At 48.7% G+C, this 16388-nt stretch overlaps 1 protein-coding gene across 1 annotated transcript in view; it reads right to left on the minus strand.

Moving 5' to 3' along the window:
• Nucleotides 1–173: 173 nt before the first annotated feature.
• Nucleotides 174–16388, minus strand: part of add1 (adducin 1 (alpha)) — a 28432-nt gene continuing 12217 nt past the window's right edge. The window contains 8 exon segments of the mRNA XM_084483246.1: nucleotides 174–2521; nucleotides 5905–6024; nucleotides 6878–7249; nucleotides 7815–7971; nucleotides 10419–10511; nucleotides 10869–10964; nucleotides 14905–15006; nucleotides 15008–15163. Coding sequence (XP_084339372.1) covers nucleotides 2169–2521; nucleotides 5905–6024; nucleotides 6878–7249; nucleotides 7815–7971; nucleotides 10419–10511; nucleotides 10869–10964; nucleotides 14905–15006; nucleotides 15008–15163 — 1449 coding nt within the window. The 3' untranslated portion in view covers nucleotides 174–2168.

Raw genomic sequence — 16388 nt, forward strand, 5'->3', positions numbered from 1 at the left:
TTTTTCTGGTCAGTAATTATGCATGTCAAATTTTTTTAGTTATTTGTCACCATTTTAATAGAAACATATGGACGGTCAAGGCACGATAGCTAAATGTAAGATGTGATTTAAATAATTAACATTGAACTAATTAACATTTAATTATCATACAAAACACACGTGAACCAAGAGAGTACATTTTCACAGTAGAGTGTTTATTCAAGGATGAAAAAGCAACAGTACCATGAAGAATCATTGATTGCAAGTCTATAGATGCAGTATAACACATTTAAAATGGAAAAATGGGTCAGACAGTAAATACAATTCATCATAAGTGTGTGTGTGTGTGTGTGAATCTAAAGAAAAATTGAATAGTGGATAAAACAAAAAGCTTAATTACAAGTAGTTTAGTATCATGTATAATGCAAAAAGTACAAAACAATAGTGTAGGAGCGCGAGAGTTTACGGTCATGTTGGGAGTACAAGCAATATGCAGGTTGATGCCATGCAGTCCTTATATGGGCCTAGACTTCCTCCGCTTGCATGACACATCGTAAATACACCGTAGTAGTAGTTTTTTTTTTTTTATAACAAAAGCAAGGACGTATCAGGCCTATACACTGTCAACCTTCAATATCCCATTTGGTACCTACTGTTGTTCAAAGAAAAGAAAAGAAAAGGAAGCAACATTTCACAGCCATGATTCGTCGATTCCCCTAGGCAGAGTTTGTCGATATTTCATCTCTTGTCTCGGGAGTGGTTAATCTGGCAACCTCAATAACAAACTAATTGTGTTTCCCATCATCGATTATACATTACAGAGTAAATACTTCTTTTTTTTTTGTTGTTGTTGTTTTCACAGGAAAGTGTCTGCACAGAAGCGTCAAGGACGTAAAACGATCTCTTAGTGATAACACCGCCTGTTCTTAAACAGACCGCAACGGTCCCGATGGTGACTGAGACACGAGAAGAAGTGGTTCATAAAGAAAGACCAGGTTCACAGCACCTTCACAGACGCTACGCGGGTCTACGAGAGCTCAAAATAACATCAGATATGAGATACCATTCATTCAGCATGAGACATTTGTGTGTAGACTCTGCTTTTCATTGTATTTAGAGGACATGTCAGAAGCAAGCCGGTTAAAAAGACAGAAAAAAGCGAACGAAACAGGTTTTTTTTTTTTTTTAACACATTCCTTCAAACTGAACAGCACAAAAAGGCGATACTCTTAAAAATATAATCCGTGACATAAGCTGCATAGCGGTCACCCCTTTTGAGTTTCGCATCAAGCGCCTAGCAACGCAACGTTAAAGCTCATGTCGTTATCGTACAGCGAGGCGTACTGCTCTATCAATTTAAAAAACATCTTCATAGGTTGATTTAAAATAACCGGAGCAGGGGGGCAGCTGTGGGTGGACGTTTAGTCATGGATTTTAGGTTATGAATGGGTTATTGCATTAGAAGATAGAAATCTGATTTTATTTTGACTCGGGATTAGGCAAAGAATCCTCTCCACACAAGACAGTGTTGCTTATGTCTCGTATCAAGCGGGTTTTACGGGTCGTAGGTTTCCACTTTGGAACCAGTAAGAGGAAACAGGCGTTCAGGCGACTCTTTTTGCATTTTTCATATTCAAAAAGACTGTACAAGTCTTTCGTTACAATCCCAGTACATATCAGTAAACACGGCGTGACACGTTAAAGGCAGGACAATAAAAGCCTGAACTCGACGTGTTCACACACACACATCCGGTGTGTGTGAGCACGCGGAGTTACACGTGCACGAAAACTAAAAACGCCTCGGCCAAAAAAAACAAAAAACTAGTGATTACATCACCCTGACCTAAGAAGCCACTAGGAGGTCCACACATTTCTAAAGCCGCCCCCCCTGACCTGTCTGCTTGACGCTGTATAAAAAGATTGGCACACTCTAAACAAGGAGACGCAGGTTAACGAGCCGATGAAGAACCCAATATCAAAACGTTGAGAGTAACGGCCTCCAAGTGGGTTTGGGTGAGTGGCTTTTTTTTTTCCGCAGTGGGTAAAATGGCAGAGGACGAAAAATATTATATTTATATATATATATATATATATATAAAATAAAAGAGATGTAAGCCAGACTTTACCCCCCCTCCCTCCCTCCCTCCCTCCCACGACAGACCTAGCGCTCTCCTCCTCCTCCTCCTCCTCTAGGCCTCCGCCTTCTTCTTGTTCTTCTTCAGGAAGGACGGAGTGCGGAACTTCTTCTTCTTTTTGGACGGAGACTTGCTGGGCGACTCGTCCCCGTCCTCTACCCCCTCGCCGGTCTCCTCCCCTTCCGCCGCCGCCGCCGCCGCCGCATCTGTTGCCGCCGCCGTCGCCGCCTCCTCCTCCTCCTCCGCTGCCGTTTCCGTGGCAACCGGGGCGGGGGCGGAGTCTTCGGCTTCCGGGAGTGCGGGGGGGGCGGCGGCGTCGGAGGGGTCGTCCGGGGTCAGGTCTGGCAGGGTCTGTCGGAGGGTGGCGGCGTCACTCTCGTCCTTGGAGGTGGGATCCGGGAGGGACTCTGTGATTGGCGGGAGGGAGGTCGAGGGGGGGGGGGCTAGTCAGGCGGGTGGATAGACCGGACATGTGTGCGGGATTTGGGGCCTTCGCCGTCACTGCTAGGATTCTTATTATTATTGACCCCGGGAATTAACGTAGCCACGTTGATACAACACTGCCAGACGATTAACAACGCACCAAATACCCAAAATAGAATTTGCGCCCTTCAATAATTCAAGAAGATAATAAAAGACAATACAGCTATGAACAGGCAAATATCAACATTATTACAACGTACCAACCAACATAAGAAAAACCGTTTTTTTTAACCTTCACAAAGCTAAGAGATGAGCTAAAAGATAACTTGTAGAATAGATGTGTCACAAACATTCACCTAGCCTACGCTAAGCATTCACAGGATCCCAACTCCCTCTTGTGACTCAGGGATGACAACAAAGCCAACGCTAACTTTATAAACATCCACCGAAATCTCCTGGGAGCCATTAAATCATTTCCTCCGGGATCGATAAACTCATCTGTATCTTTCATAGAGACAAGATTGCCATCATTTCTCACGTGCCTTCTTCCCCAACAACCACTCCGTCTTGCAAAGAAAAAGGCCACAAAACTTCCTCATGTGTAATCACACGTTCACTCCAACTCTTTATTTTACCTTCATTTATACAGGCAAATCTTAAGGAGAGCGGTTCTCGTGTTCATTTGCAGCCTGTGTAAGAAAGAATAAATACAAGTGTCTAGACAGATCCAGTAGAACTACGACAGCAGCGGCAGCAGCAGCAGCCTCAATGTAAAGACAAGCACAGGTGCATCTGCCTCACAGCCGCGTTAACCACAGGTTAGGACTTGTATAATGAGCCAGCCAGTCTCACAGTCACGCCGTCGCACTTCACTTTGTTTACCGGGAAGCGCGGCTATCAAATTAATCCCCGACGTTGAATAATTGCGACAATATGCCACGCTCGTGGTCTCGCTCTATAGAAAACACTCGACATTCAATAAACGACTACTACTCCGGGGGGCAGCAATAAGCGCTGTGACAACATCATCATTCAGCGGGTCCAACAGGGACACCGAAACCAAATATGGCTGCTGTGCTTTATTTATTTATTTTTTTCAGCCACAAACACGACAGCGCAGTCCGCTGCGGCCCCAAGCCTCATTAGAAGCACACACCATGTGCACTCAATAGCGCCAGACAATTAAAGCCACTTAGGAGCACACGCATGCTAACAGACTCAGAATGTCAGACACGTCGACAAACACGGAGCGTTATCCCCCCTTTTGTTTTTAACAGGACACAAAGAAGCCATATGATAAAACGCCACACAGCTGGGGCCGTATGGCCGGTCTAATGTTATCAACAGCGGGATTCAAAGCCAAATAACGGAGAGCCGTTAGAAAAGCCGTTCTGCCCCGTAAAAAGCCCACACTTTAGTTTTACCTGGTGAACAACTCGTCTGTAGAGAGAGAGACACACACAGAAAACCCAACAACATTTCTGAGCAGGGATCCCATACGTTACCTTGTCGATTCATGACCGATAACACATAAGGGGTAAAGGTGGGTTGGTTGGTTTGTGTTAGGATAGGTTAACTTTGTGAGACGAGTTGTGGTTGAATGCAGGGTAGGAAGGTTAGCGAACACAACAGAGTAAAAAGAAGGTTGGATCTACGTATATGCTGTGAGGGAGGGGGGGGTTGTTTCACCTGGCTCTCTCCACTTCCCTGAACACCACAGAAGAAGAAGAAGAAGAAGAAGAAGACGCAGTGGTCGTTCCTAACATTACGACCGACACACATCACAATACAATGTTATGTTTTTCCTTCGAACAAATATGTATTTGGTCGAGCAGGTGACTGCGTGTGAGTGGCTTGGGTAAATAAAAGTTGCCAAACATTCTAAACAGCCGATAAACGATACTCAAAACAGTGGACTTTGGTGTTGACTTGATTTACTTTTTGCCGTCATGTTTCGGTCCTTCTGCTGATCACTCCGGGGATAAGGGAGGAGCTGGTGAAACAAAACCCCCCGCCTCAGCAACAGTAACCAAGGAAGAGAGACCCGCCCCCCCCACCCCCCCCCAGGGGGCTTGGCGGCGGTGCGGTGAGGCGTCAACGCAGCCAATCAGAGGGTTAGTAAGAAGAACACAGTCATGCAGTCGGTGTTGGTAGTGGAGGTAGGTGGAGGGGAGGGGGGGGCGGGGTCAGTACTGAGGGCATGGACGTGATAGGTGAGTAGTGGTGTGGGCGGGAGGGGCGGGGCTTACGGGAGACTCAGATGGGGATTGGACGTACTTACTATGGCAACAGGTATTCTTTTCCATCTCCTGAGTGAGCACGCAGCCACAAAGAAGGAAAAAAACAAGCACAAGTAGAAACAAATGTCTATGCAGGTCAAAACCACAGGCACTGCGTTAAATTAAAAAAAATGAAAAAAAAAGGGGGAAATGATTATTTAAAAAAAAGAAAAAAAAGAATGGAGAGATTCCATTCCTCGGGGAGGAAGAGAGCCCGGAAGATGGAGAATGGAAGTGAAAGGGGATCGCACATGGAAAGGCATGTGTTATAACATTGTTCCTATTAGATTACACCCCGTGGGTCCTAGCCCCTTCCCTCTCTCCCTCCCTCGCTCTATATCTCTGTCGCTCGCTGTGTGAGAAACAAACCACAGACTGGTGTTTACATTGTGCTGGACTCATAACCTTACACATGAGTCACGGCTCATTTTCCAAGAAGACTACATTTAATAACAAAAACTATCTTATTTATTTTCGACTTTATTTCTGAAGCCTCCACCAGCCTTTATGTTAACAAGGCAGATGGCGCTAAGTCGAGGTGTAATCCAACGGTAATAACGACCAAGAGGGAACTGACTGTTAACTCCACTTAATGTTAAGCATCAAGTAAATTGTAATATAAATCCCTCAACTATGTGCGCGTCGTCATCGCTTATTGCTTCGCGCTCATCCTAATCACGGTTTTGCCATCCAAAGACCATCCAAAACGCCACGACGCCACACACACACACACACAACTATACCTCTTGGTCGGTTATTACACAAACAAAAACACAAAAAACAGCACCTCGCACAAAAGGAGTAGTTTGGTTAAAAAATTAAAAAAAGAGGCAACATAAACTGGAACTCCCGTCGGGGCGGGACACGCGTGAAGACGACGGACCCCCCACGGGACCACCCCCCCCCCGCCTGCGTTGCTTCTGTTGTTCACGCACACGCTCACAGGCCAAACCAACCCAAAGCCAAACCTCCGGGCAGTTGAGAAGGAGAAGGAGAAGGAGGAGGAGGAGGAGGAGGAGGAGGGGGGGGAGATGTCCATGCTGAGCCCAGGCCCGAGCCGTGGCGTGGCGGCCGGTGTGATCACGTACCTTCTTCCTCTACTCGGACCGGGGTGCTGGGTGGGGTGCAGGTGGGGTCTGGTTGCTTGGCCTCCTCCTCCTCCACCTCCTCCACTTCCTCCACCTCCTCCTCGGCGGGGTGCTCTTCGTCTGAGGGGCAAGACGACAGTAAATGAGCCAACGCACCTTTGGAACATTTAGGACGTATAAGCGTAAGCATGAATTATAAAGAGGATTATAATATTAACTGAATTTGAATTATTTTCGTACACCAGCCATAACCAGGAGGGGAGGGGGGGGAAGATGCACACACTGGAGGAATTCTTTGACTTTAGAGAAGAGTAAAGCCAAAGCAGAACACACCCACAACCGCCCGTCTTTGTGACGTTCGGCCCAGAAAACGTTATTAAAAAACAGGCTTTTAATAACGTCACAGAACCAACACAGGGACGAGCCAGACCCAGAAGCACACCATTTCAAGACTGGACTTGAGGTTAGAAGGGGGAAAAAAAAACGTCAGAAAAACTTTGCTTGTGTCCCGACATGAGGCTCCCCTTGCTGTTAGATGATACGACAACAATGTTGTGAGTGTGACACAAAAAATGGACAGATTTTCATCGATCATCTTGCAGCGCTTCCTTGCGTCATAGCCCACAATACGCTCCAACGCATTGCGTCGAAACCCAAAAACCAAGCAAAGACTTCAGGGAGGATTCGAGACGGTGCGCGACGGTGCGGATCACACACACACCACACCGTCAAACACCAGAGGCCGCCCCGCGATTAAACCAGCACCACACACACACCACCCCCCCCCCCCAACACCAGACTGACGAGGGGCCCTGGGGGTCACCCGGCAGAGAAGGAACGAAGTCGAACGACGAGCTTGGGGGGGGGGGGAAGGGGGCGGGACGGAAGAGGAGAAAAAGAAGGATCTGGTTGCTATAGCAGCAGAAGAGACTCCCCCACCCCGTGGGTGGTGGCTCTCTCTCTCTTGCTGTACCTGGACCCTGGCCGGCCTCAGCAGCATCAGCAGCACCCTCCCTCTCATCCTGCTCCAGCGCGGGCGCCTCCTTGCTCAACGCACGGAGGACCGCGCAGTGGAACTCCCTCTGGGGGGACTCTGGGACCTCGTCGTCGTCGTCGGCAGCGGCGGCGGCGGCGGTCTTGGCGGCGGCGGCGGCGGTCTTGTCGCCGCGGTTACCGCAGGACGGGGTCGGGGGGTCAGGCTCGACGGCGGAGCGAGCAGAGTTGTTGTGGTCGGCAGCGGCGGAGGAGGAGCAGGAGGAGGAGGAGGAGGAGGAGGAGGTGAGCGGGGTGGCGGCGGGCGCGGCTGGCAGCGCTAGCGACACGGTGCTCTCTCTTCGAGATGACGCTGATGAAGAGGATGACGAGGAGGAGGAGGAGGAGGAGGATGAAGAAGAGGAGGAGGAAGATGGTGATGGTGTACGGACGGACAGCGGGAGGGGGGAGGAGGGTTCTTCTTGGGTGGGGTCGGCGTGCGCGCCGTCACGTTCGGTTTGCCACCTTTCCCGGGCACTGGGGTGTGTGTGTGTGTGTGTGTATACGTGTGTGTGTGTGTGTGTGTGTGTGTGTGTGTGTGTGTGTGTGTGTGTGTGTGTGCGTGTGTGTGTGCGTGTGTACAATAGCAAAGAAAAATGCTGGAGGTCATTGGGTAACCTTTACCTAGGAATGGCTTTATTGGCAACCCTTTACATACTAGTGCCTTCGAAACTATAGTAGTAGTAACAGCAGACGGGATAAAAGATGAGATCAGAAACAAATAGTAAAATGAGGATGAGGACGATTCTCTTGAGTGATTAATGATCAATAAAAGTGCACCCCCCCCCCCCTCCTTCCCCCCCCCCCCCGTCCATCACATAGGACGGCTTCCTGCGGAGAGCCCCGCCCCTCCCCGCCCCGCCGTGTTCTGTTGTTACCTTCTGGGCCTTTCTGCTTGAGCTCCACCTCCTTGCGGTAGGCGTCCAGCTCCTGGTCGGTGAGCCGGTTGAAGGGGTTGGGGCCCTGCTTGTTGATGACGACGCGCGGCTGGTACTCCTTCTCGATGATGGCTTTGGACGCCGTCACCAGCTCCCCCTGCAGGCCGCGACGAGACATGACACACACACACACACAAAAAAAAGAAAGAGCGCCCCCCAAAAAAGGTGGACAATCAACGCATGTAGAAACAGATTGGGGGTTTTAAAGATTGTGAAAAGATATTTATGACGTTTTGTGATTCTGTGCCTTTTTTGTGTTTAGTCTTTTTTTTCTTTAATCGATGCTTCGTTATGATCCGTATGTTTTCATTTGTATGAATGTGTATCGTGGTGTAACAGAAATACCCGAGACATACTGTACATGGTATGTGAAAGAACATACAAAATAACCACGATTTAACGTGGTTGGGTTAGATAAGAGGAATAAGGAATAACGATTAGTCAATGCCAACCATGCTGTTTCAGGAACGAGTTGCGTATGAAGAAAGATTAAAAAAACAACAACAACGTAAGAACCGGAAAAACCATCTCACACAATCCCACCAACAGTTTCCACTTAAAAAAAAAAAAAGTGAATTAGTCCCTGAATCTCAAATCCATTCTTTGCAAATCCCTCAAACCAGGAGGCTATGCTGGGGGGGGGGGGGGGACACCTCACACAAACACACGGAGGTCATTTACATCCCGCCTGGTTGTCACCAGATCTCCAGTCAGGGGTCTGGGGTGGAAACGTAATTCCCGTCCCGGTGCATGGGTCTTCCCGATGGTTCCCAGGTCTACTTGTGGCGTCTAAGTGCTGATTATAATCGATGTGAGATGCAGGTTCCAAAAGGGGTGCTATAGAAGTACCTTTCTAAAAGACTTAGCCGGACTATAGGAGCCGCTGGAGCCCTCTAGGCCATCGATAGTGTCCGTACAGTCGGACCGACGGGCATCCTGCAACGTAAACCCAGTGGGGGGTGGGAGAGACCCAGCACTCAGACCACCACACAGTCACAGGCCTCAGGCCGGCACAGACACATGCACCAGTGTTAGTAGTGTGGATACCCACGCAAGCAGACACACAGACGCACACACACACACACACACACACACACCCACTTGTATCAACATGTGCGCTGTACACAAACAATTCTAAGGACATAAACGCGTGCATGCACACACACACACACACACACACACACACACACACACACACACACACACACACACACACACACACACACACACACACACACACACACACACACACACACACACACACATCCAGGTACACACACACACACACACACACACTTCTTGCGAGGAGCTAATGTTCAATGAAAGGTGCGGAAGCAAAAGACCATAACCATGCATTGTTAGTTGGTTCAATGTCTTGTAGGTGCACTAGTTTGGAATCAGACCGGCTTTCTCCTCATGCAATGTGCATGTTAAGAGCCCTAGAGCTTTGAAGTTCCCCCCCCCTAATGCAGGTGTGTGATGTCCAGGCCACAGTCCATCTGTCACTTGCGTATGTATCATGTATGACTGGTGTATGAATGTGTGTGTGTCGAACACACCACCGGACAGAGAGACGACATGCAAACCGCACTGCATTGCAAACGCCTCCCAGGTATATAGACAAACTCTCTGCATCCCGTTTGTCAATTAACACGGTTTCTCAAGCAAAAAGGATGAATAGAATGATAATAATAAGTATTAAATGAAATAATAAGCAGCCATAAAGTAACCGGGGGGGGGGGGGAAGATGGAGGGATCCTGAACTGGACGGCTAGCATGACGGCTAGCATGACGGCTAGCGTGCGGTCACGTCGTGCTACTCACCTGCCAGAGAGACACTTTCTGTGGTCAGAGAATAAGGTCAGTTACACCCCCTCGCTCCATGGAGCAAACACGGAGCACTTCTGTCTGCTGAGCTTGACTCAAAAGGCTTCCACTCTCTATGTTTCTTTCCGCATTACAATGAATTGTAGACGATTGTGTACTGGTGACCAGGTGCATCACTGGTATCAGTGGTAAAGCCCTCAGGCTACTGGACTAGAGTACACTACTCATACAGGCAATGTGTCGTAGGATGTACTGCTAATCTAATAATAAGATATTGTAGACGACAAAGAAACTCGTTCAATTGTAGGATCTGTTTGCTGTAAAAATTAAAATTTGGAAAAAAAGCAAACAAAACAAAAAAAGCTTCACATATTTCGTGTAAACAGACACGCACCCGAAGCAAAATAGCAACGCATTGTACCATATTGCAATACATAGTGGACAAAGCGTACTCTTAAAGTCTGTATGGTCAGTCATGGCTGAGGGGGCGGGACCTAGCGTACTCTTAACAGTCTGTATGGTCTGTCACGGCTGAGGGGGCGGGACCTAGCGTACTCTTAACAGTCTGTATGGTCGGTCACGGCTGAGGGGGCGGGACCTAGCGTACTCTTAACAGTCTGTATGGTCGGTTATGGTGGTGGGGGCGGGACCTAGCGTACTCTAACAGTCTGTATGGTCGGTTACGGGGGTCGGGCGGAGACCGGGGGGTAGACTGACCTGGGTGAAGGTGCGCTCGGTCACAGAGCCGGCACACAGGACCTGGGACTGGGGCCCGGCGGTCTTGATGTCCTGCAGGTTCTGCTCTCGGATCTGGAACACAGAGAGAGGGCGGAGGAGAGGAGAGAGGAGAGAGGAGAGGAGAGAGGAGAGAGGAGAGAGGAGAGGGGGCGGAGGAGGAGAGAGGAGAGAGGAGAGAGGGGGTTAATGGAGGAGTGTGATGGGAAATTTAAAACCTATGTTCTCTTCTAGAATAAGGAGCAAACACACAGTATCCCAAGTAAAGTTATAATTTGGACAAAATGAAAATTTGACAACGTGTTGAAATGAACGTCAACAAGGAGATTCTGATAAGTAGTATTATTAGTATTATAATAAGTAGTATTATAATAGTACTTGAGTTGATCGTAATGTTTTTTTGTATCGCTGTACGTGAGGGGGCGGGTCTACCTTGTTCCTCATCTCCAGGACGTCCTTGGGGTTGGTGTTCATGGGGATGAACTGATTGGCCACGGCGGCCTGGCGCTGCCCCTCCTCCTTTGTCCACTGTGGGATCGAGACGCAGTTACAGCAAGGGCCGAGAGCAACGGGGAGAACAGACCCGATGCAAACGATAACAAACAACACACGGAGAGACACGACTACTACACAGGCAAGAACAGTACGATAAGAGTCATGCTTGATCAAACTGAAATCAGAGAAGGTGACCGTAAAACAACTGAATGGTAAGATGGCCCCGGTCCAGTGTACCAATGATGATGCGCCGCGACTCAATTCAAACTCTAAAATGATGATGACATCTACGGTACAACGCACAACAATAACAACAACAAAACCAAAAGTCCTATTTTCGGCGGGGGGGCCCGACAATATCTGTCTCCTGACAAGTTTTGAGTCGTGAAAAACTATACGTATGCCGTTTGTCACACACGGACCATCATGTTGACCACAGGTCCTGCGGTGCGCTTGGGCCTCCAGGACGAAACACGAACCGTAACTCCACGCCACTGCGTTACGGACAACCCTTCATCCCTCATGTTCATCATCATCATCATCATCATCATCATCATCACCATCGATCTACTTTAAAGGTCCCGGTGACGCGCCACCAGGTGTTGAGTGTGATTCGCCGTTACAAGCCGTTCTGGAAATCGGCCCCTTGTGACATCACGAGTGGGCGTGTCCACCTAGATGTGCGCCGGATAGATCAGTCTACCAGCCTACCCCGGTGGGACTGTAGCAAACGTTGCTCATCTATCCGACTGTAGCAAACGTTTGCTCATCTATCCGTCACATCTAGGTGGACATGCCCACCTGTGATGTCATAAGGGGCAGATTTCCAAAACGGCTTGTAACGGCGAATCACACTCAACACCTGGTGGCATGTCACGGGACCTTTAAGAGTATAAGAGTAATCCATCGGCACACTGAAGGACCAACTGAAAAGATGGAAACGGATGCAAACGTGGTGGTGGTGGTGGTGGGGGGGGGGGGGGTGAGGAAAAGGTGAGGAGTGGTGAGGGATGCCGTGTGAGGAGGATGGCTGGTGGGAGATGGAGGCGGGCTGTAACGGAGCGTGATTGGTCAGTGACGGGGCAGGGCGGGGCGGTGAGCTGGCATCACCAAAGTCATTACCGTACAGACGACGAGGACAACACAGATACTGAGCGAGAGCGGGGGAGAGAGAGAGAGAGAGAGAGAGAGAGAGAGAGAGAGAGAGAGAGAGAGAGAGAGAGAGAGAGAGAGAGAGAGAGAGAGAGAGAGAGAGAGAGAGAGAGAGAGAGAGAGAGAGAGAGAGAGAGAGTGAGTGAGAGAGAGAGAGCGCAAAAGAGGGAGAGCGAAAGGGAGAGAGAGGGAGAGCGAAAGGGAGAGAGAGGGAAAGAGAGAGAGCGAGAGAGGGAGGGAGAGAGAGGAAGAACGAAAGAGCGAGAAAGAGAAACGACAGAGGCCCCACCCGCTCCGCCAAAGACAACAACATAAAAATGTATTCTATGGTCGTCGTTGACCTCCACACATTGTGGACCACCCTATCCCTTATATAGAGAAACACACTTGTGGATAGGCTTGTAAAAGCCTCACACACTATTTATTTGCTTGCATTACCAAAAACACTAAAAGAAAATAAACTATTCAAGCTGACTTGGGAGTATTTCCTAACGGGAACGTGGTAATGCTCAGCATGGGGACTGGGATTGGACTGGAGAAATAAAATCGATACCAATTTGCTAAGACCAATGTAATTGAATGAGCAGCTGTGATAACAAAACAATACAAAACAAGAATGCTGTGCTTCCATGCAGGTATTTACAGACATATTCGAGATGAATCAAGATATACGCCTTAAAGAAACTGTCAAATAAGCGTATGGATTCATTCCTTTAGACTTAAAGCTGAGCTGTAAAAGAGCCAAACTCTAGGCGCTAGATGAGGAGAATTTGAATGGCTTGTTTGGAGAGCTTGGAGAGAGGGAGAGGGGGGTGAAGGGAGGGAGGGAGGGAGAAGGAGAGGGTTCGAGTGAGTATGGGGGGGGGGGTGAACATAAGGCGCGTAATACTCACTGAGTAAGAGCCTCACATCACAACACAACACTTCCTACTAGCCCAACAAGAAAGGTCAAAGGTCAACGTCATTTTGCCTGGCTTCAGATAGATCCAAACGTGCGGCTGGATGATATATCAGATCTCGAGGAGGGGGGATCATAGACAATTTAAAACTGGAAATTAAAGGAGGCAAACCGAAATGTACAGTATAGGAGCGGTTGCAGGGTTTTTTATTGGGCTGGGTGGCAGTGGGGGGGGGGGGGGGGGGGGTTTGTTCGAGGGCCCGATATAGAGGGCTGTAGGGACCCTATATGCAGAGGTCATGGCTTAACACCGTCTGCTCCTATTGGCTGCTGCTGTACAATGCACAGCATGGCCAACGTGTGACGTGTGTCGGGTGCAATTATGCACACTTTGCGGGACAATAGCTTGATTTAGGGATCTTATTTTCTAACATAAAATACTTTTCAAGTCAAAGGTGCACAGTGTGTAGAATTGAATGCCATCTAGCTAATTATCTATTGGTTTTTTGGTGTTTTAAGCGGAGTTGAAGTAAAGAGGGTGGCGGTATTCACCGTTGCTCTGAAACATTTGTTGACTGATTCAATTTCGCTCCGTTGTCGTTTGAAAACAGTATAAAGAGCGATGTATATGAAATGTGCCACACACTGTGGCGTTATACTGTAAGTGTCAGAGAAGTTTAACCGTCTCTCAGACCACCTCATATATTAGCCAGTGAAGGTGAGCCTGCGCCGTCCTTTCACCAAACTACCCTGTGTACTCAGAGGATTCAATTATAATGGAGTTCTTAATCCGAGTGTGAGTCCGTGTAGCGAATGGTAGTTTGCCGATTAGGGGGATGTGACGATTAAGTCGGTGTGCGTTCTTTAACACGTCCGTGTTTTGGAGACGTTGGTTCATGAGGTTGATTCCCTGTTCGATAACTAAAAGTAGTTACCTTTGCCGTGTACAGTGTCAACGGTGACTCTGACAAAGGTAACCGATTGTGATTGTAACAGATTTATTCTGATTTATTATCGATCAACTTAAGTCACTACAGTTCTACACACTGGACCTTTGACACGGAGGGATGGTTTTCTTATATCACCCTAGATTCACTTGCGTACAATATTTTTAAAAAGGTTTTTCTCTCACTGCATAAACTTCTTTAACAAAACGGCAACATTAAGACGCGTAGACGAAAGACATTGACATGTACGACTATCAGTGACTAAAAGTGGTGGTGGGGGGGGTGTGTGGGGGGGGGGAGGGGGGAGGTCTTGCGTACATGCAACAATAAGACGTCTGGTGACGTCCGCCTGCACAGTGACGGGCCGGGGGCCACGCCTCCTGCGGCTCGCGCCTCGGTGGGGGGGGGGGGAAACTACAACACCCACAATGCATTTCACTGCATCGCATGCAACATCAAGAGCATGCACCGGGGGCAGCTTGAGTGGCATCTTGAGCTTCGGTGGAGAGGGAAGCTATAGTTATCTTTATCTATTAAGTCTATCCTACTACGTATATCCAACACATAGGAGACCAGAGCGGGGAAACGTATCACTTGTTGGTTACTTGGTTGGTTGAGAAATGGATCTTCAAATGTAAACAGTAAAACAGTAAAAGTACACAGACGCTACATGATGTCCAAAAATACTTGCAGGAACCGATTTAGCATCCACGCTACGCTAACATTCTCCCCGAGAGCCCTCAGAATTGCCAGCCCCCAACGCAGACCCCCATGCATGATATATACACCACACACACACACACACGCACACACACACATCTACGTCAACCAAAGAGCACTCTAGGATTAGGATTGGAACAGTAAAAGGTTTAGGAACAGACCAAGCAGTTTGGTAATAACAGCTCGGCACGCAGACACCGGACGAGAGCGACTGCAGCAAGGGTTTGACGTGATCGTGTGTTATGTTCGTCCACACCTTTGCCTTCGCCTTGGGGCTGCCGGCGCTGTCGGCCCCGTCCTCGCTCAGCGGCGGGGGGGCGGCGGACCGCTGGCCGCGCTGGAAGCTGTGCTTCAGCGGGGGAGCGCGTGCCTGAGTCACTGTCCTCCCCGTAGGAGTAGGAGCCCGCGTGGGAGTGGGGCGTGGCGTGGGGGAGGGAGGGTCGGCAGCGTCGCTGTACTTTTTGCCCTTGCCCTGCAGGGCCGGGCAGCGGTAGGGGGTAGCCGGTCCTGTAGCCCTGGGGACGAGAGAGAGGAGAGAGAGAGAGAGAGGGGACACACACACACACACACACACACACACACAAACACACACACACACACACACACAGAGGGGAGACAGGTCGTAGGGCTCGTCAAACGGGGTCAGGGGGGATGTAAAACGAGTCCGCCGCGCTGGACGATGTCCCACCCCCGTCCTACTTGTTGTATGTCGTACGTCCTGGCACTTGATGGACGCACTTATTGTGCGTCGTATTTAGTTATAGTACTAATAGTACTTATAGTACAATATAATAATACTTATAGTACTAAGTATTTAGTTATAGTATTTAGTTATAGTAATAAGTTAGTTACTATACTAAATATAGTACAGTTCAGTTCAGTTTATTGAAGTTGGCATCTCATATCATATTTACATACAATGCAAGAGCAAAAACCTTAGGTCTCTACCCATGTATCCATAAGAGGTCATAGGAATGACTACTAGTTGTGTAGCATCTCATCCTAGCTATCGTTGTTGTATACGGGTAACGGGGTTAACCTGGGCGATAGTTAGTGCTTGGCCCTTGGTTCTATGAACATCCTTACTGCACCGACAGCGATATATATTTTCTCCCTTTTCTTACGAAAAACGTACTTAATTGGTAAGCCGCTTTGGACGAAAGCGTCTGCTAAGCGTAAAAAGGAAACGGACGCTGCAAGAATGGCGAAGCTGTCGAGGGGAGTCGCACTACGACACACACACAACATCAACATCCCTCAGAAAACTGCGGGTGTAGCGACAGTTTTCCTATAAAAGGTCGCTAAGAGGCCTTAGGTGGGCTCCAGGCAGTTACGCGTCGTTCAAATGAATCCAAGTCCAGTGATGTTTATTGTTTGACGATTTAATTCTTGGTTGTATGATGATTTATTCTTGGTGATTTGACGATTTGACGGTAAACAGAAAATATAAATCAGGAGCGCCACTAACCCCCTTTCTCTCTTACCCCCCCCCCCTAAACCACACCCACGTGTCAATCAAAAAACGGAAGTGACATGACCAAAAAAACAGTATGAGTGACCTTTCAAAATAAACAATAAACAAACAGACCAAATATGCATTTTGGCCCCTACAGCGGGGGTAGAAGCTCGGGGTGCATCTGGTGTCGCCTGCCCCCCCCATGCCCCCCTCCCATTAAGGGGCATTCAGCCTGTTGGGTTCTGGGTTCCTTAAAACGAGTCCGCCGCGCTGGACGACGTCCC

The sequence above is a fragment of the Micromesistius poutassou genome (genome assembly GCF_964030765.1).
Source record: "Micromesistius poutassou genome assembly, chromosome: 18".
NCBI lineage: Eukaryota > Metazoa > Chordata > Actinopteri > Gadiformes > Gadidae > Micromesistius > Micromesistius poutassou.